Below are 21,426 nucleotides of genomic sequence, written 5' to 3' on the forward strand. Positions count from 1 at the left end.
ACAGCGGCTGTTGGGATACGCTGCAGTGGAGCCAAAATTCTGGGGAACCAGACTGTCAAACCTAAGGTTATGGTCTATTCTCTCAATAACAATAAGCTTTAAAGATGAATATATCTCTTCATCATTGTTTACCACGTATGGTCGGTCGCTGGTCAAACATTTTCAACAAGTTTTCCCCTTTTTCTCCTTGCAGGTTGATTGCGACACTGGCGTAAGGTTTCCGCCTCCTCTCCTTTCGGCACTGATTGAAATTCATGCAGATCAAAGATCGCTTTCGTTTACTGTTATGGTAACTCGCAGCTGCGGCAGTTGAGTTAGCGTGCTGTGGGGAAGGAAGGAACTCGGCGGGAACAGATAATGGCCTCCGAGCCGGCGGAGTAATGGGATCGGTCGCCTACCGCAGTCATGGCCAGATCAACAAACAGAAGCGCCAAGGATGGAGATTCCAGGGTGTCTGCTTCCACGGACCGGGCAGAGGCGCGGGACCTGAGCGACCCCAGAGAACTGTCTCTTGAAGAAGTGCTGAAATCCTACGAGCAGCCCATAAACGAGGAGCAGGCTTGGGCGATGTGTTATCAATGCTGTAGCTGGTTGAGAGTGCCGCGCCCGGCCACTGTGACTGGTGGAGTTTACTGGGTGAAGGACCCGTCCTCTATACTCCTACTCAGGGATGGGACGGTTTCCCCAAAGCAAGAATCAGGTAAGAGAGCTCTGTTAGCTCATCTTATTTATTTATCTAACTTCCTGACTGCCATGTGCTGCACCAAAATACCTTCATCTAAACTGTAGCCTACAATATCATTTATTATAGGCTTTTCAGCTATTGCTCAATGAATTTGATAGGCTATTGATTCCCTATTTGTAGGCTATAATTGCAACATGGTATATTGTTTTGAATGGGCAATTTACAATAAATGCGTCAGTCGCACTCCCTCCCCACACAGGGATGGCTTGGATTGGCAATTATTGTTACTGTGGAATTCCCCCATGTATCGATTTGATACAGAAGGTTTAGACATATTGTGCAGATTTGTAATCTGTTTACCATTCACAAGTGTTTCGGTTAAAGGATCCCTTTGGATGCCAAGAAAATACCTGGGTGTACTATGGGCTCAGGGCCCAAAGAAAAACTATAGTTAGTTGCTGGCGTAACTAACTGGGCCATGGCATGATAAAATAAAGGATACAATTGGGAGTGGAAAGAGATAGTAGGCTAGTAGATTACGAAATGTTGCAATATTATTAAGGGCATGGAAATTACACAAAAAGTAGAGAACAATATGAAATCATCTTAGCATTATGCTAATGTTCTATTTCATTTTAAATAGGTTACTTTGCAAGTTGGACAATAATTCATCCAATAGTTTAGGCTATAGATCAGTTGCTGAGACAGAGTTGTATAGGCCCGAATATATAAATACTTTGTCGTTTTTATTATTATTGAACAACGACAAAAGTATATAAAGAACAATGTAAATCACAATTAATAACAGAGACAGTATTGATAGCTCACTACAGCGTCACTGTGGTCATCTCGTCTTGGGAGTTGTTTACTTAGGAGGGGTGTTTCTTGGATGTTTTTGTTTACATTTATGGGACCATTTACAGAAGATAGTCAGTCAATTTAATGGGCTCAACAAAAGGATATTACTGCATATGTATGGTACATGTGTTCTTGCTGATGACCCAATTGTATTGCATTATTGATGCAGTTGGTCTGTATGGGTAGAGTTGAATACATATGTTGTTCTGAACTTTCATCACACATCACAACCTGTCTGGTCATCACAATTACTTAACCCTGGCAAATGAGTGAGTAATGAAGTAGGCTACAGGGATTGTTGGTTAAGGGTTAATGTTAGCCTACTAAGGGTGTGTTTTATACTGATTATGAATGAGGTCACCAGGAAGTTGATGTATCTTTATTTGGATTGGACTTGGTGAGGTCACTAGTAATCTCACTCTCTCTATATTCAGATCTTTTTCAGAGCTTATCTGATTGGCCAATTAGTGAAAAAAATATCAGAATTGGGCTGCCTGTCTAAACGCAGCCAAACTATCATCACCAGACATGCACAAGATGAAAGACTCCATGTTCTCTCAGAGACGCTGTCTGTGTCATTGGTTACATGAACCTGACCGGCCATAATGAAACCTGTCTTATGGTTCAGAAAGGATCTATTACTCTGCTTCTGATGGGCTTGAATAGAAATGTCTTCACCCTCCTGAAAGAGAACAGTACTACCACTTTGTGTCAGGCAGACTCTTTGCCCACGGCACAGATATATTTAGATAGTCTCTGTTTCTCTGGACCTGGCCCTGCTTTCAGTGCTTTCTTCTGGACAGAAAGAGCAGCACTGACCCCTCACCCAGGCCTCTCCACCAGTCTCCGGTTCTGCAGGGCTGCTGTGCTGAACGTGTAGTTTCAGGCCTCCCAGGTGTCATTAATGACATCTGAGCCCTGCGCTTCCCTGTACACACAGAAAACTGAGCCGCTACTGGCTAGCTGAGTTGTGAATGCAGCACATGAGATATATAGAATGTAATGACTGTGAAATGAAAAATGCGCATTCTAGAGCCATAAAGGGATCAAAGGTGGGAAAATGATGCATCTTGTCTGTATTTTCTTCTGTATATCATATTTTCTATTCATATTTAGACCCAAGAAATGCAAAGTAACCCAACACTATATTAGGGAGTTATAACCTTTTTCAGATCTAAGAAGCCAATATTTCTCAGATCAACACAGAATATATTGTATAAAAAATTTGTGAAATTAATGGAGATTTCCAGACCATGTCAGGGAGGAGAGCAGGCATAAAACACTTTGTTGCCAAGGTAATGCAGCTGCATGCCTACTTTCTTGTCTTCATAGATGACACAGATGGACCTCCCCTTCCACCAATCACAGAGCGCCAGGTGAGTTTCTGAACCCCTCATCCCCACCCTGTAATATACAACCCACAATCATAGGTGAATGGCAGTCTTTTCCCTCTTTTATCAACTATAAGGACACGTCTGCTGTGCCGGTCTCCGTATTTGGAGCTGGCTCTTTTCCCTCCACCTCAAGGTCTCCAGCTGTTCAGTCCTATTTATTTCCTCTATCACTTGCTTCTGTTTCCTCAGCTGGTTCAGTCTCTGGGCGTGGCCATCTACCAGGCCCTAGACTGGGGACTGGATGACAGTGAGGAGCGGGAGCTGAGTCCTCAGCTGGAGCGGCTCATTGAGCGCATGGCAGGAGGAAATCATAGCCTGCAGGCTGACTCCGGCGGTGGCAACGGAACAACAGATGAGGGCTACAGTGGACAGGAGGAAGAGGAAGAGGAGGGAGAAAAGGGGGCTATAAGACCAGTGTGTACATTCAGCCAGGTGATGACGCTGTGCACCTCCAGATTGGCAAACCCTTCTCTTGCTCCGGAGCACTACCAGGCTGTGTGCAGAGCCTTGTTCGTTGAGACTCTTGAGCTGCAAACCTTCCTGATCAAAATCCGAAATGCCAAGGAGGTATGTTCCCGATTTGTCTCTGTATCAAAGATTACAGAGCCGTCATGTGTAAAGCTCTGAAGTAATTGTTAACTGAATAGTTGTGTTATCATCAGTGTATTATCATTTCACTGTAGATGCTGAAGAAGATCAATGGAGAGGATCCTCAGGAAGATCAAGCTGAGATCGATGCACTGAAACACACAGACTGGGTGAGATTCAGGGATTGTGTGTGTTGTCTGTGTCACTGTGTGTGTAGGTGAGGATATGTTCTTTCATTGGGTTGATGGGGTGTGCGAGGTACATGAGGGCTTATGTGTGACACTGCCTTCAGAAAGTATTCACACCCCTTGACTTTTTCCAAATTTGATTGTTTTACAAAGTGGAATTAAAATGGGTTTATAGCTGTGAGGGTTTCTGGGTAAGTCTCTAAGGTCTTTGCATACCTGGATTGTACAATATTTGCCTATTTATTATTTTTTTAATTCTTCAAGTTGGTTGTTGATCATTGCTAGACAGCAATTTTCAAGTCTTGTCATAGACTTTCAAGCAGATTTAAGTCAAAATTGCAACTAGGCCACGCAGAAACATTCACTGTCATCTTGGTAAGCAACTCCAATGTAGATTTGGCCTTGTGGTTTAAGATATTGTCCTACTGAAAGGGGAATTTGTCTCCCAGTGTTTGTTGGGATGAAGACTGAAACAGGTTTTCCTCTAGGATTTTTCCTGTGTTTAGCTGTGTTCCGTTTCTTTTTATCCTAAAAAACTCCTTAGTCCTTTCCGATGACAAGCATACCCTTAACAGCCACCACCATGCTTGAAAATATGAGGTGATACTCAGTGATGTGTTGTGTTGGATTTTCCCCAAACACAACGCTTTGTATTCAGGACAAAAAGTTAATTTCTTTGCCACATTTTTTGCAGTATTACTTAAGTGCCATGTTGCAAACAGAATGCATCTTTTGGAATATTTGTATTCTGTACAAGCTTCTTTTTTTCACTTCTTTTCACTCTGTCATTTAGGTTAGTATTGTGGAGTAACTACAATTGTCAAGCCCTGACCATAGAGAGCCTTTTTATTCTCAATTTTGGTTAGGTCGGGGTGTGACTAGGGTGGGTGATCTAGTGCATTTATTTCTATGTTGGCCTGGTATGGTTCCCAATCAGAGGCAGCTGTTTATCGTTGTCTCTGATTGGGGATCATATTTAGGCAGCCATTTCCCCACTGGGCTTTGTGGGATCATGTTTTTGTGTTGATGCCTGTGAGCTCTACAGAACGTCACGTTTCGTTGCTCTTTATTGTTTTGGTGAGTTTCAATTAATTAAACGTGGAACTCTACGTACACAGCGCTTTTTTCCCCCTTCCTCAACTGCAACTGAGTTAGGAAGGACGCCTGTATCTTTGTAGTGACTCTGTATTGATAGACCATCCAAAGCCTAATTCATAACTTCACCATGCTCAATGGGATATTCAACGTCTGTCATTTTTGTACTTTTTTAAATGTACATTTATCAATTGCAAGACATTAAAAAACCTCCCTGGTCTTTGTGGTTGAATCTTTGCTTAAAATTCACTGCTCGATTGAGTGACCTTACAGATAATAGTATGTGTGGGGTACAGAGATCATATTAAGAACTATTATTGAACACTGAATGAGTCCATGCAAGTTATTATGTCATTTGTTAAGCACGTTGTTACTCCAACACTTATTTAGGCTTGCCATAACCAAGGGGTTAAATACTTATTGACCGTAGACATTTCAGCTTTTAAATGTTTTTTTGTGTGAACATTTTCTACAAATATAATTCCACTTTGACATTATGGAGTATTGTGTGTAGATCAGTGACACAATCTCAATTGAATCCATTTTAAATTCAGACTGTAACACAACAAAATATGTCAAAAGTAAAGGGGTATGAATACTTTCTGAAGGCACTGTATATGTGTATTTCAGACTCGTCTCTGGGTCCAGTTGATGAAGGAGCTGAGACAGGGGGTGAAACTGAAGAAGGTGCAGGAGCATGAGTTTGACACACTGCCCACTGAGTTCAGCCTCACTCCCTTTGAGATGCTCATGCAGGACATCCGCACCCGCAAGTTCCAGCTGCGGAAAGTCATGGTGAGCTGGGTATTGGTACTGATAGATTCTTGATCAATGGATTAGACAGAATTAACACAGAATTATGCAACCTATAATTCAACCCATTTTCATGGGAAATTTAGTGATTAATGTATGACAGTAGTTATTTCTCCTGTATGTATCTCCCAGCCCTCACTCATTTTCTCTCTGTAGGAAGATGGTGACATCCCCACACGAGTGAAAAGAAATGCCCATGAGTTTATTTTGGACTTCATCAGGTCTCGCCCTCCACTGAAACCAGTGAGTGTCCCTTCAATTACATTTTATTCTGTTGACTAGGGTGACCACATGTCCCGGATTGTGCGGGACAGTCCTGCATTTTGTCCCTTTTTCCCGCAACCAAACAACCATGTCCTGCATTTTATTAACAAATTCAAACACCATTAATTTGGTAGAAAAAAAAAGTTCATTTGTCCCATATTTCAGTTAGAAATTCCGACCTGTCTCTTGCAGTCACGTTGGCTTATGAACAAATGTATATAATAAGGATGTAGTACTGGTGAGGTTAAACACTTCTCCAATTGTTATTGAGATCTGATATTATGTGTAGCGCAAGACGAGACATAGGCAATGTCATAGACCTATCATAAACCAATCAAATTTTTAAAATCCTTTCGGGCTAAATTCCAGCTAAACTTGGAGAGGACTATGGAAGTCCAAAGAGGACATATGAATAAAGAAAAGTTGTCACGCCCTAACAGTAGTTATCCCTGTTTTCTTTATATTTTGGTTAGGTCAGGGTGTGACTAGCGTGGGTGACGCTAGTTTTTGTATTGTCTAGGGTTTTTGTATGTCTAGAGTTGTTGTAGGTCTAGGGGTTTTTGTATTTCTATGCTGGCCTGATATGGTTCTCAATCAGAGACAGCTGTTTATCGTTGTCTCTGATTGGGGATCATATTTAGGTAGCCATTTGGTGTTTGTGGGATCTTGTCTATGTGTAGTTGCCTGTCAGCACTCGTTTATATAGCTTCACGTTTCATTTTGTTATTTTGTTAATTTGTTCAGTGTTCATTCTTTAAATAAATAAGAATCTGCGCATACCACGCTGCGCCTTGGTCCGATGCTTACGACGAACGTGACACTCGTTATATCGAGATCAAGACTTATTTATCTCAAGATCACGACATAACAAAAGTTGTTTTGTTGACCTCACGAGATAAACTCTATAAATAGGAGTGGACGTATTGATGGTAGATTGACAGCAGTGTCATTGTGGACCAAAGACTGCAAAGATCTAAGACCTTTCATTAGGGCACATCTCTTGTAGGTAGTCATGTGCTAGTGTATAGGCCTGGGCCTTCATATCAAAGCTCTGGCAATGAAAGGCAAACAATGGCATACTGAGGAATTACAAATTACAAACAAACTGCACATGTTACAGTATGTGTCGGGTCAGTGAGCTGATTTTTATAGCTGGATGAATGGTGGAGCTGTCCTTCAGCACCACAACATTTTGCCCACCATTTATGGCTGAAATGACAAATAGACTGTAATATTTAGAAACCTCAACATGTGATTCAGTTCACCTGTTTTACTATTTATATTTTTCTGTACTACTTGTTAATTGTTGTTTGTAACTTTGTTTTTGCTGCTATTGACAGGCCAACTACCAACTCTCCCTATTAAAGAGATGAAAATAAATCTATAATGGTAGACTGGTAAACTTTCGTTAACTTTCATTGGTAGTCTGCAACCACAGTTGTGGTAACTTTTCTTGCACTGAACATTCCAGATTCAATCCGTTTAAAATAGTAGTGCAACTGTACTTTTACATCTTTAAAATGGTATTGTATTGGAGCCAAAACTGGAAGCCATCTGTAACTGACAGACATAATGCAAATTCTACCTGGGTTAATCCTTAATCAAAATCAAAATGGATGTGCTGATCCACCGTGGGCTCTGCCTCCCCAGCCATACTGTCAATCTTTCATCAATAAGTCCACTCCTATTTATAGTTGATCTGGTGATCTCAACAACAAAAAATGTTTATGTCCCAATCACAAGAAATGTATTTTGTGATGTCAAAATGAGGGATTTTAAATTGTTTTATTCATATGTCCGCTCTGGACTTCCATGATTGAACCAGAATACAGGAAGGCTATAAAGTTTGTTAACACTGCTCTAATGTGCTCACAAAACAGTAACTCAATGCAGATTTGGACGTTTCGCCGTAAAACGTGAAGAATTCTCATTTACGAGAAAGTGATGATGGCCTATTTTGAAAATGAGGTATGGCTAACTTGGTGTTTGAGGGTATGTGGGTATATGCCCACACAGTATGTCAATTGGAGGATGCATTTTATGCATATTCTAGAATGATATTCAATAGGCTACATCTGTCGATCCAAATTTAAGAAATTATGATGTCATTAGCACTACACCATGAGCGGGGTGACAAGAAAAGGCTACACTGTGCCGCGAAATCATCCCGCATTTGAGTATTTTAAATGCGATCACCCTTCTGTTGATGTGACTGCACTGTGCCAGTACCTTGTGCATAGACTGGTCAGTGAGACACAGTCTGAGACTGGGTCCTGTGTGTCTGTGTTTGTTTCTCCTGTGTTCTCAGTCTACCTGTGTGTTGTGTTGTGTTGCATGCTAGGCGTCAGAGCGCAACCTGGCCCCTCCTCCTCAGGAGCAGCAGTCCCTTCACGAACGCTTCCTCGCTGAAATCAAACAGGAGCGCAAACTGAAGCCTGTGGACTCACCCGGCTCCAAGAGATGTATGGGCAACACTGCCAGTGCATTAACACTTAGAACTATATGGGTCGTTCTTCAATTATGGTGGCATTTTGGAAAAAATGTACTTCAGTTTTGTAGATTTTTTTAAATTGAAATATATTCCCATTCTAAATCAACTAATATGGTAGCTTAATGACTTAATTTTTTTTTACCGTTATGATAACATTGTGCCTCCAGTAGGAGTAGTAACACTCCAGTAGGAGTAGTAACACTCCAGAGTAGTAACACTCCAGTAGGAGTAGTAACACTCCAGGGGGAGTAGTAACACTCCAGTAGGAGTAGTAACACTCCAGTAGGAGTAGTAACACTCCAGTAGGAGTAGTAACACTCCAGTAGGAACACTCCAGTAGGATTAGTAACACTCCAGTAGGAGTAGTAACACTCCAGTAGGAGTAGTAACACTCCAGAGTAGTAACACTCCAGTAGGAGTAGTAACACTCCAGGGGGAGTAGTAACACTCCAGTAGGAGTAGTAACACTCCAGTAGGAACACTCCAGTAGGAGTAGTAACACTCCAGTAGGAGTAGTAACACTCCAGGAGGATTAGTAACACTCCAGGAGGATTAGTAACACTCCAGTAGGAGTAGTAACACTCCAGCAGGAGTAGTAACACTCCAGCAGGAGTAGTAACACTCCAGAATAGTAACACTCCAGTAGGAGTAGTAACACTCCAGCAGGAGTAGTAACACTCCAGAGTAGTAACACTCCAGGAGGAGTAGTAACACTCCAGAGCAGTAACACTCCAGGAGGAGTAGTAACACTCCAGGAGTAGTAGTAGTAACACTCCAGAGCAGTAACACTCCAGGAGGAGTAGTAACACTCCAGTAGTAGTAGTAGTAACGCTCCAGGAGAAGTAGTAACACTCCAGGAGTAGTAGTAACACTCCAGGAGTAGTAGTAACACTCCAGGAGTAGTAACACTCCAGGAGGAGTAGTAACACTCCAGGAGAAGTAGTAACACTCCAGGAGTAGTAGTAACACTCCAGGAGTAGTAGTAACACTCCAGAAGTAGTAGTAACACTCCAGGAGTAGTAGTAACACTCCAGGAGTAGTAGTAACACTCCAGGAGTAGTAGTAGTAACACTCCAGGAGTAGTAGTAGTAACACTCCATGAGGAGTAGTAACACTCCAGGAGGAGTAGTAACACTCCAGGAGTAGGAGTAGTAACACTCCAAGAGGAGTAGTAACACTCCAGGAGAAGTAGTAACACTCCAGGAGTAGTAGTAACACTCCAGGAGGAGTAATAACACCAAGGTCATCAATCCTTTAAAAAATATATAATCAAATTTTATTGGTCACGTACACGTGTTTAGCAGATGTTATTGAGGGTGTAGCGAAATGCTTTTTATATATATTTTTTCTTTAAAAAAACGAACCTATGGAGTTGTTTTAAGATGTTCATACCTTGAATTTGACCTTTACTACTATAGCCCATAGAAACACATTGAATAACACATTCATAAATGGCAGGAAAGACAGTCAAAAAATAAATCATGAGGAATAAAGTATTGAAGTGTTTTTAAGAAAGCTCAGGAAATAGTTTTTTTGGACACGTTTAACTTCTTATTTTTGTTTTCATGAGGAGAGCGATTTTCGAGATTTGTCATGGTCTGACAAACACCGCTGTAATTCGGCCACCTTCCACCGCACATGTGGATGTGCCCAGGCAAAAGAAAGATATATTCAGCTTAAACTGACAGATTTTGATTGGGATTTTTCAAATTATGTTACTTAGATTGATGCAGGGGTGCATCAATACACTCTTAATGATTTGAAACAATGCATAAACATAAAGTCTGGCAGTATAAAGGACTTGCATTATGTTTTATCATTGATAAACAGATCAATATAAAACAAAAACATGTATGATGTGTAACTGGTAAGTGTCTTCACTGATATTTTCACCCTTACCCAGTCTGTAATACCTACATGTTTCAAGCAGACCACCATAGTCCCTGTGCCCAAGAACACCAGGGAAACCTGTTTAAATGACTACGCCCCGTAGTACTCATATCTGTAGCCATGAAATGCTTTGAAAGCCATGAAATACGTTTTAACAGAGTCCCACTCGGCCTATGTCACAACTCTCCTTCCATGGCAATAGATAACAGTAAAACTCCAGCCAGCATGTTTAAAAAGGTAAAAGTGACACCAAATATCCCAGCTCACATCAACACCATCATCCCAGACACCCTGGACCAGCTCCAATTTGCATATTGTCCCAACAGATCCACAGATGATGCAATCTCTATTGCAGTCCACACTGCCCTCTCCCACCTGGACAGAAGGAACACCTACAGTGGGGCAAAAAAGTATTTAGTCAGCCACCAATTGTGCAAGTTATCCCACTTAAAAAGCTGAGAGAGGCCTGTAATTTTCATCATAGGTACACTTCAACTATGACAGACAAAATGAGAATAAAAAAATCCAGAAAATCACATTGTAGGATTTTTAATGAATTTATTTGCAAATTATGGTGGAAAATAAGTATTTGGTCACCTACAAACAAGCAAGATTTCTGGCTCTCACAGACCTTCTTTAAAAGGTTCCTCTGTCCTCCACTCGTTACCTGTATTAATGGCACATGTTTGAACTTGTTATCAGTATAAAAGACACCTGTCCACAACCTCAAACAGTCACACTCCAAACTCCACTATGGCCAAGACCAAAGAGCTGTCAAAGGACACCAGAAACAAAATTGTAGACCTGCACCAGGCTGGGAAGACTGAATCTGCAATAGGTAAGCAGCTTGTGGTTTGAAGAAATCAACTGTGGGAGCAATTATTAAGAAATGGAAGACATACAAGACCACTGATAATCTCCCTCGATCTGGGGCTCCACGCAAGATCTCACACCGTGGGGTCAAAATGATCACAAGAACGGTGAGCAAAAATCCCAGAACCACACGGGGGGACCTAGTGAAGGACCTGCAGAGAGCTGGGACCAAAGTAACAAAGCCTAGCATCAGTAACAGCCTACGCCGCCAGGGACTCAAATCCTGCAGTGCCAGACGTGTCCCCCTGCTTATGCCAGGACATGTCCAGGCCCATCTGAAGTTTGCTAGAGAGCATTTGGATGATCCAGAAGAAGATTGGGAGAATGTCATATGGTCAGATGAAACCAAAATATAACTTTTTGGTAAAACTCAACTCGTCGTGTTTGGAGGACAACGAATGCTGAGTTGCATCCAAAGAACACCATACCTACTGTGAAGCATGGGGGGTGGAAACATCATGCTTTGGGGCTGTTTTTCTGCAAAGGGACCAGGACGACTGATCCGTGTAAAGGAATGAATGAATGGGGCCATGCATCGTGAGATTTTGAGTGAAAACCTCCTTCCATCAGCAAGGGCATTGAAGATGAAATGTGGCTGGGTCTTTCAGCATGACAATGATCCCAAACACACCGCCCGGGCAACGAAAGAGTGGCTTCATAAGAAGCATTTCAAGGTCCTGGAGTGGCCTAGCCAGTCTCCAGATCTCAACCCCATAGAAAATCTTTGGAGGGAGTTGAAAGTACGTGTTGCCCAGCAACAGCCCCAAAACATCACTGCTCTAGATGAGATCTGCATGGAGGAATGGGCCAAAATACCAGCAACAGTGTGTGAAAACATTTGACCTCTGTCATTGCCAACAAAGGGTATATAACAAAGTATTGAGATAAACTTTTGTTTTTGACCAAAGTATTTTGACCAAATACTTATTTTCCACCATAATTTGCAAATAAATTCATAAAAAATCCTACAATGTGATTTTCTGGATTTTTTTTCTAATTTTGTCTGTCATAGTTGAAGTGTACCTATTATGAAAATTACAGGCCTCTATCATCTTTTTAAGTGGGAGAACTTGCACAATTGGTGGCTGACTAAATGCTTTTTTCCCCCACTGTATGTGAGAATGCTGTTCATTGACTACAGCTCAGCGTTCAACACCATAGTGCCCACAAAGGTCATTAGTAAACTAAGGACCCTGGGACTAAATACCTCCCTCTGCAACTGGACTTCCGGACGGGCTGCTCCCAGGTGGTAAGGGTAGGCAACAACACGTCTGCCACACTGACCCTCAACAGTGGGGCCCCCCAGGGCTCCCTATTCACCCACAATTGCGTGGCCACACACTATTCCAACACCATCATTCATTTTGCAGATGACACGACGGTGGTAGGCCTGATCACCGATGAAGATGAGACAGCCTATAGGGAGGAGGTCAGAGACGTGGCAGTGTAGTGCCATGGCAACAACCTCTCCCTCAACGTCAGTGAGACGAAGGAGCTGATCGTGGACTACAGGAAACGGAGGGCCGAGCATTCCCCCGTTCATATTCACGGGGCTGTAGTGGAGCTGGTCGAGAACTTCAAGTTCCTCCGTGTCCATATCACTAAGGATCTTTCATGGTACACACACACCAACACAGTCGTGAAGAGGGCACGATAAAGCTTCTTCCCTCTCAGGAGGCTGAAAAGGTTTTGCATGAGCCCTCAGATCCTCAAAACGTTCTACAGCTGCACCATTGAGAGCATCTTGATCCACTGCATCAACGCTTGGTATAGCAACTGCTTGGCATCCGACCACAAGGCACTACAAAGGGTAGTGCGTATGGCCCAGTACATCACTGGGGCCGAGCTCTCTGCCATCCAGGACCTCTATACGAGGCAGTGACAGAGGAAGGCCCTAAAAATATTTAAAGACTCCAGCCACCCTATTCATAGATTCATTTTCTCTGCTACCACACTGTAAGATGTACCTATGCACCAAGTCTGGAATCAACAGGACCCTGAACAGCTTATACCCCATGCCATAAGACTGTGAAAATAATTAGTTAAATAGTTACCCACAGGAGGCTGGTGGCACCTTAATTTGGGAGGATGAGCTTGTGGTAATGGCTGGATCAGAATAAGTAGAATGGTATCAAAAACATCAAACACATGGTTTGATGCCCTTCCATTTGCTCCGTTCTAGCCATTATTATGAGCTGTCCTCCCCTCAGCAGCCTCCACTGTAGTTAACCAAATAGCTACCAGGACTATCTGCATTAAACCCTTTATGCACTAACTATTTGTTTTACTCATCAATCTATCCCCTGCTACTGTTTATTATCTATCCTGTTGCCTAGGCACTTTATTCATTTTATATGTACATATCTACAGTGAGGGAAAAAGTATTTGATCCCCTGCTGATTTTGTATGTTTGCCCACTGACAAAGAAATGATTAGTCTATAATTTTAATGGTAGGTTTATTTGAACAGTGAGAGACAGAATAACAACAAAAAAATCCAGAAAAACACATGTCAAAAATGTTATAAATTGATTTGCATTTTAATGAGGGAAATAAGTATTTGACCCTCTCAATCAGAATGATTTCTGGCTCCCAGGTGTCTTTTATAGAGGTAATGAGCTGAGATTAGGAGCACACTCTTAAAGGCAGTGCTCCTAATCTCAGTTTGTTACCTGTATAAAAGACACCTGTACACAGAAGCAATCAATCAGATTCCAAACTCTCCACCATGGCCAAGACCAAAGAGCTTTCCAAGGATGGGCTACAAGACCATCGCCAAGCAGCTTGGTGAGAAGGTGACAACAGTTGGTGCGATTATTCGCAAATGGAAGAAACACAAAATAACTGCCAATCTCCTTCGGCCTGGGGCTCCATGCAAGATCTCACCTCGTGGAGTTGCAATGATCGTGAGAACGGTGAGGAATCAACCCAGAACTACACGGGAGGATCTTGTCAATGATCTCAAGGCAGCTAGGACCATAGTCACCAAGAAAACAATTGGTAACACACTACGCCGTGAAGGACTGAAATGCTGCAGCGCCCGCAAGGTCCCCCTGCTTAAGAAAGCACATATACATGCCTGTCTGAAGTTTGCCAATGAACATCTGAATGATTCAGAGACAACTGGGTGAAAGTGTTGTGGTCAGATGAGACTAAAATGGAGCTCTTTGGCATCAACTCAACTCGCCGTGTTTGGAGGAGGAGGAATGCTGCCTATGACCCCAAGAACACCATCCCCACCGTCAAACATGGAGGTGGAAACATTATGCTTTGGGGGTGTTTTTCTGCTAAGGGGACAGGACAACTTCACCGCATCAAAGGGACGATGGACGGTGCCATGTACCGTCAAATCTTGGGTGAAAACCTCTTTCCCTCATCCAGGGCATTGAAAATGGGTCATGGATGGTTATTACAGTATGACAATGACCCAAAACACACGATCAAGGCAACAAAGGAGTGGCTCAAGAAGAAGCACATTAAGGTCCTGGAGTGGCCTAGCCAGTCACCAGACCTTAATCCCATAGAACATTTGTGGAGGGAGCTGAAGGTTCGAGTTGCCAAACGTCACTCTCGAAACCTTAATGACTTGGACAAGATCTGCAAAGAGGAGTGGGACAAAATCCCTCCTGAGATGTGTGCAAACCTGGTAACCACTACAAGAAACTACAAGAAATGTCTGAACTCTGTAATTGCCAACAAGGGTTTTGCCACCAAGTACTAAGTCATGTTTTGCAGAGGGGTCAAATACTTATTTCCCTCATTATTATTTATTTATCTATTTTCTTTCTCTCTGCATTGTTGGAAAGGGCCCATAAGTATAAATAAAATTTGATTGGACTATTTGTCCTTTAAGTGTTTTTCATGGTTGCAAATACCACCGCGATTCAAGAACGACCCATACACGTAGCATCTACCTAGCGTGGCATGTATTCTAAATGTGTTTGAGAGTTCAGTGTTTGTGTTTTGTGTTTCATTCCCCAGCGTTTGGCTCCTTGCCCTGTCTGGCACCCACCTTCCCGTGTGATTTCAAATCTACTTCCTGCATTGACCTGTCAGTCTCAGAGCTTAGATCCCGCCCCCCATCTCATCCTCGTGTTCTGCTCAAAGCTCCTACTCTTCAGGAGATGGAGGAGATGAGTATTTTGGAGGTGAGAGGAAAGAGAGAAGATAACTACAACACCATCTACCAATTAAGCCTCTCACACAAGAAGTCATGTTCCATTTCCTCCTCCTCCTGTCTTGTTGTTGCTGCAGGATGAGGAGTCTCCAGGAGAGCTCTGCCGGGCTGAGAGTTTTCCCACATCCATGAAACGGGACCGCTCCTTCTCTGAACATGACCTGGCTGAGCTCAGGGGGGAGATTCTCCCCTCACTGTCCGAATCCGCCCATCTGGGAAGGGCTGTGTTGTGGAGGGGGGAGAGACCACGGTCACACACGCTCTCAGGGGCTGGGCCACCCCCCACGCACAGAGGTCAGTATGCTGAGCCTCCTTTCACTGCAGACAGTTTCAGGTCTTGGTCAACAGAGGGAGACATTTACTGTATTCATGTGATACTGTAGCTCCAGTCATTAAGCTAATTACTGTAATCAGTTTATGAAACAGATATTTTGGTATTTTTGTCATGTCAAATATGTATTTATGTTGAAAAGCAAGCCTGACCAAAAAATCATATAATTGCAAATAAAACACATTGGTGTAAACTGTTAAATTTTTGTAAATAAATAAATAAAATGCAATAGAGTTTGTTTTAGGGCTTCACGATGGATATAATAAACTTATAAAGCTGTACAGATAAGAACTAGATCCATAAAATGCTAGGAGGAAAACAGTTAATGGGTTTGATTGATTTCTTACGCCCCTTGATTGGTGAGACGAGGGAGATGTGTTGACCATAGTTAGTTAGTAAGTTCTCCATCTCCTTACACAAGCCTTAGCCAGAATGGAGGCCCTTACCCCCAATCTATCCCCTTAACTCTCAACTTTCCAATCTCAGGGCGGACTCTGTAACCACAAGCCGACCGAGTTGGTTTTGACCTGGTTTTGACCATAGTAAGAGAGAAAAAAAACAAATGGGGGTTCAGTGAGTTGTCGCCACTCTTTTAGGGGAATGTCAACCGCTTCTCATCACAGACTTGTCCAAAATGTAGTGATGAGCAGCTGATTTACATTAGCCTACATTTAGCCTGCTGTTGTTTGGTCCTTGGTCTAATCGTAAGACTTGGCTGTGGTTAAACCCCATAGGAGTCTACAGCCATGTCACAGGGTTAGTCCTCGCTCCTGCTTCCTTTACATTTAGCATTGGCACTTATTTAGTCTTAGAGGTTACATCACATACAAAGTCTTACTACTAATACTTCCGACCCCAATTTAGTTCCCCTCTTGAATGTCAAAAAAGGATCTGCTGTGATCTTCTTGCAACTGTTCCTGCATGCGTTATACTCCACCAAAAACAAACAGATAAAAACAGTAGATGTCACCACTCATTTATTTCATTGACAGCTCATTTTTAGCCTACAGCTTTAAATGTTCAGAGCTCTGACTCAATAGAAGAACATCATGGACTGTGATTCAAAGCTTTCTTCCTATTCGTCCTGTCTCCCTCCCTCCCTCCCTCCCTCCCTCCCTCCCTCCCTCCCTCTCTCTTCCTGTGCCAGGCTGGGTGCCCCTCTCCCCTGCCCGTATCTCTCTCAGCTCAGTGGATGAGACCACAGAAGGGGCAGAGACTGGCTCCAGCTCTCGGGGTGGCTATAAACCCAAGTGGATGGTGAGTGGCCCATTGTCTTTGATCACCTCTCCACACTGCTTCCCCTGGGTGCTCCACTTTAACCTGACCTGACTAATCTATGTGATCTCCTATCTACCTACTCAACCCCTTTTTATATCCCTGAGAAGGAGGAATTCAGTCACCCAGTGGAGAGTCTTGCCTTAACAGTCGATGAGGTCATCAATGTGCGTCGTGTGCTGGTGAAAGCAGAGATGGAGAAGTACCTCCAGAACAAGGAACTGTATTACAATCTGAGGAGAGGCAAGGTACAGGCAGTTACATCATATCCTTTCATATTGTTCTCTCAAAGCCTTATGAGCGAGATTTTATTGATTGTATATGTATGTGTCCCAGGTGTGCTGTTGCTGCAGAATTAAATTTCCCCTCTTTTCCTGGCCATCCACCTGCCTGCTCTGTAAAAGGTCAGTAAACACTACACAGTATGTAGTGTTACATTAGTACATGCGCCTTTTGAAATAACGCCATATTCAATTCATTTAAACTTGGTCAAGAAAAACAAGAAGAATGTTGCTTTTTCACATTCCATTGTGGGTTTGATTGAATAGCGCCATATGTTTTGTTGGCAGTGTAATTCAGGGGATTCTTAGCTCTGTCCTTGTGGTTCTCTCTCCTTCAGGTCTGTCTGTGGATCCTGCAGTGCAAAGGTATCCTACAGCCCCTTCCTCTTTGACAGTGTAAATGCAAATTCATGTTTTTGGAATGTGTCATGTTTTCACAGTTCTTTCTGCTAATGTGGTTTGTATTCAATATACAGTATATATCTTTAGACGAGCAAAATATATTCTGTGGTGGCTCATAATATTATTATGTGCTTTTAATCATGTCAATTATTTTAATTTGTACGTCAGTCATCAAACCATTTGGATTTGTGTTTCTGTGCTAAATAGGTTTTAGGTCTGGGCTGTTGTAGTTTGTCGTGTGAGATTGTGGTTTGTCTTTGCTGTGTTGTTCTGTTTTGTAAGTTCATGGTTCTGAATATATACAAAAATGTAAACGCAACAATTTCAACACTTTTACTGAGTTACATTTCATATCAGGAAGTCAGTCAAATTAATTAGGCCTTAATATATGGACTTCACATGACGGCAAGGGTGCAGTCATGGGTGGGCCTGGGAGGGCATAGGTCCACCCACTGGGAAGCCAGGCCCAGCCAATCAGAATGAGTTTTTCCCCACAAAAGGGCTTTATTACAGACAGAAATACTCCTCAGTTTCATCAGATGTCCGGGTGGCTGGTCTAAGACGATCCCGCAGGTGAAGAAGCTGGATGTAGAGGTACTGAGCTGGTGTGGTTACATATGGTCTGCGGTTGTGAGGCCAGTTGGACGTACTGCCAAATTTTCTAAAACAACGTTGGAGGCAGTTTATGGTAGAGAAATTAACATTAAATTATCTGGCAACAGTTCTGGTGGACATTCCTGCAGTCAGCATGCCAATTGGACACTCCCTCAAAACTTAAGACATTTGTGGCATTGTGTTGTGTGACAAAACTGCACATTTTAGTGGCCTTTTATTGTCCCCGGCACAAGGTGCACTTGTGTAATGATCATGCTGTTTATTCAGCTTCTTGATATACCATACCTGTCAGGTGGATGGATTTTCTTGGCAAAGGAGAAATGCTCACTAACAGGGATGTAAACAAATTTGTGCACAACATTTCAGAGAAATAAGCTTTTTGTGATATAGAACATTCTTGGTTCTTATAATCCAGCTCATGAAACATGGGACCAACACTTTACATGTTGTGTTTATTTTTTTGTTCAGTATAGTTTGTGATTGTGCTTTGAGGTTCTGTTGAGGTTGATGTTTTGTGACATTGTTTCTCCCTCATTCTCGCAGCTCTGTCTTCTCATATTTCCTAATCTTATTAAGTCTGCCATTTCCTCTTCACTTTCTCCTGCAGATATATGATCTCTCTCAGTTCTTCAAACGTCCTACTCCTCTTCCTCTTCCTCCTCACCCATGCCCATTTTAACTATCTATTTTCCCTCACCCTCTGCCACAGATGAAGATTCCTTCCAAGAAGATGGCCCACATCCCAGTCTACACTGTGGGCTTTCACAGCAGCCCAAAGAGCCATGGTCGCAAGAGTGAGGTTTACAAGTGAGTCTTGTTTACCTGTACAGTATCTATTTCAGTCTATTTGAGTTACTTCATGGCCACTGAACTGGATCTCATTACCTCAGCAGAGGACGTCTTTGCTCACCCCAGCCAATAGTAACTCACATGCTTAATCCAATCACTTGCCATCCTCTAGATCTCTCACCATTTGTTATGTAACTCCTCCATTTCACTCAGATCTCTAAGTAGCCATTATGTAATATTTACCCATCTGATTACTCCGCAGTCAGTCTTTAATGTCCCCCTTTAGGCCATTATAGATGGGTAGGGCCTAGAGTTGTTCCAAACCATGGGCCCTGACCGGGAAAAACTCCAGGCCAATGCGACCTGATCAGAGTGTTCCTGGTCATGTTATATACTCAGAGCACTACACTGAAGGGTTATAACACCTGTCTCCCTCTCCACAGATCTTTGCGTACTCTCTCCCGCCGGTCTGTGGAGGAGGAGTTCCCCCACCTGTACGCCCATGGCTGCAGCCTGCGGGATGTCTGTGTGGACTGCACCAAGTTTGTGGCTGATGTCATCTCGTCCAGTCGCAAGAGCCTGGACATCCTCAACAACACTCCCAAGAGGGAGAGTGCTACGCCCAAGACACACCCCCAACCTCATGCGTCACCACATCCGCCCACCTTGAAGAGGAAGAACAAGTGAATAGATTGACTGTTGGTTTTTCCTGCGCCTCCTTAACAGGGTTGCACCTGTGCTGCACGACTAGCCTACTCAAATACCCCACCATTCCCCCTAACCTGCAAGTATCCCCTCCTCCTGCTGAAGTGCTTGTTAAGGGTTGTTCCTCCCCCACTCCACTGTGGAGGTTCATAGGAGGATATGGCCTAGGAACAACAATAAGTCTGCCTCATCACAGCAGTGATTACTTCACTCACTGGTCTGATGCACAGCTGAAACTGAGATAGAGGACGTACGGGAGAAGTGGAGGGCAAGCAGAGAAGGGAGGCAAAACAGAGGGAGGAGGAAATAGGTGAGAGAGGAAGAGGTACGGATGATTGGTAAAAGGAGTTGTATCTACTGTAGGAGCCAAGAGTTTAGTTTAGACTAAACATTTAGCTCCCTAGTTGCCTTGTTGTAGTTGTGAAACACCAAAATAACAAATTTTAACTGTAAACGCACCTTGCCATGACACACCTTCTTAGAACACTGGATTTTTTTTTCTGGAATTTAAAATAACACTATGGCAAGCTCAATAGAAGAGATATTTCACTATGACAATAGTTGTTGGAATGTGCTAGGATTGTCTGTGGTCCAACTTAATGATGCATGGTGACATTGTCTGTACGACTGTTTGAATGTAACCGGGTCTGAGAGGACTAGTAAAGGTCAGTTCTGGGTAAAAGAGATCCTGAGAGAGACCATTCCTGTTGGCACCACACGGGACTGGACCCCAGCCGTCTATCTCTGCTGCTTCAGAATTACATTTAAGCCCCCTCTCTCACCCTCGATGGTCCTGTGAGATCTGCTCTAATTTTCTAAACACTAAGTAAACCTCAACTGCAATAAATCTAATGTAACCATGAAGTACTATGTCTACAGTGTGGATCTGTCCATCCTTCCATAGAAGGCTAAGTAAGCATTATACTGTATATTTTTATATAACTGTTGAAGCCTAGTTTTCCTGTTGACCGCGAGTGACCATGTGAAGATCTTAAGCTTTGTTAGATAGGGTAAAAGGTCAGAGAAATTCTTCACTAATAGCATGCGCTAGCCTACATGTTAAAACACTATGATCGTTCATTAAACTTTTAGATACACCTATACAGTGGGGCAAAAAAGTATTTAGTCAGCCACCAATTGTGCAAGTTCTCCCACTTAAAAAGATGAGAGAGGCCTGTAATTTTCATCATAGGTACACTTCAACTATGACAGACAAAATGAGGAAAATAAATCCAGAAAATCACATTGTAGGATTTTTCATGAATTTATTTGCAAATTATGGTGGAAAATAAGTATTTGGTAAATAACAAAAGTTTATCTCAATACTTTGTTATATACCCTTTGTTGGCAATGACAGAGGTCAAACGTTTTCTGTAAGTCTTCACAAGGTTTTCACACACTTGCTGGTATTTTGGCCCGTTCCTCCATGCAGATCTCCTCTAGAGCAGTGATGTTTTGGGGCTGTTGCTGGGCAACATGGACTTTCAACTCCCTCCAAAGATTTTCTAAGGGGTTGAGATCTGGAGACTGGCTAGGCCACTCCAGGACCTTGAAATGCTTCTTACGAAGCCACTCCTTCGTTGCCCGGGCAGTGTGTTTGGGATCATTGTCATGCTGAAAGACCCAGCCACGTTTCATCTTCAATGCCCTTGCAGATGGAAGGAGGTTTTCACTCAAAATCTTACGATACATGGCCCCATTCATTCTTTCCTT

General features: G+C 42.7%; 1 protein-coding gene across 2 annotated transcripts; it reads left to right on the top strand.

Annotated features, from left to right (window-relative positions):
- On the top strand, nt 1–20,571 carry LOC139381824 (protein spire homolog 2-like). 2 transcript variants are annotated; one of them, XM_071125622.1, is made up of 15 exons: nt 1–700; nt 2,876–2,919; nt 3,127–3,504; nt 3,621–3,695; nt 5,439–5,603; nt 5,778–5,864; nt 8,227–8,347; nt 15,120–15,286; nt 15,393–15,609; nt 16,794–16,903; nt 17,032–17,169; nt 17,258–17,325; nt 17,541–17,568; nt 18,929–19,026; nt 19,452–20,571. In XM_071125622.1, exons 1-15 carry the CDS (start codon nt 406–408, stop codon nt 19,693–19,695), a joined length of 2,235 nt encoding a protein of 744 aa, XP_070981723.1. In that variant the 5' UTR covers nt 1–405; the 3' UTR covers nt 19,696–20,571. The 2 variants fall into 2 exon arrangements, with proteins under 2 accessions (XP_070981723.1, XP_070981732.1); XM_071125631.1 differs by lacking the exons at nt 8,227–8,347; nt 15,120–15,286 and having other exon boundaries at nt 327–700; nt 19,452–19,801.
- Nucleotides 20,572–21,426: the final 855 nt, after the last annotated feature.

The sequence above is a fragment of the Oncorhynchus clarkii genome, chromosome 2, assembly GCF_045791955.1.
Source record: "Oncorhynchus clarkii lewisi isolate Uvic-CL-2024 chromosome 2, UVic_Ocla_1.0, whole genome shotgun sequence".
In the NCBI taxonomy this organism is placed as follows: domain Eukaryota; kingdom Metazoa; phylum Chordata; class Actinopteri; order Salmoniformes; family Salmonidae; genus Oncorhynchus; species Oncorhynchus clarkii.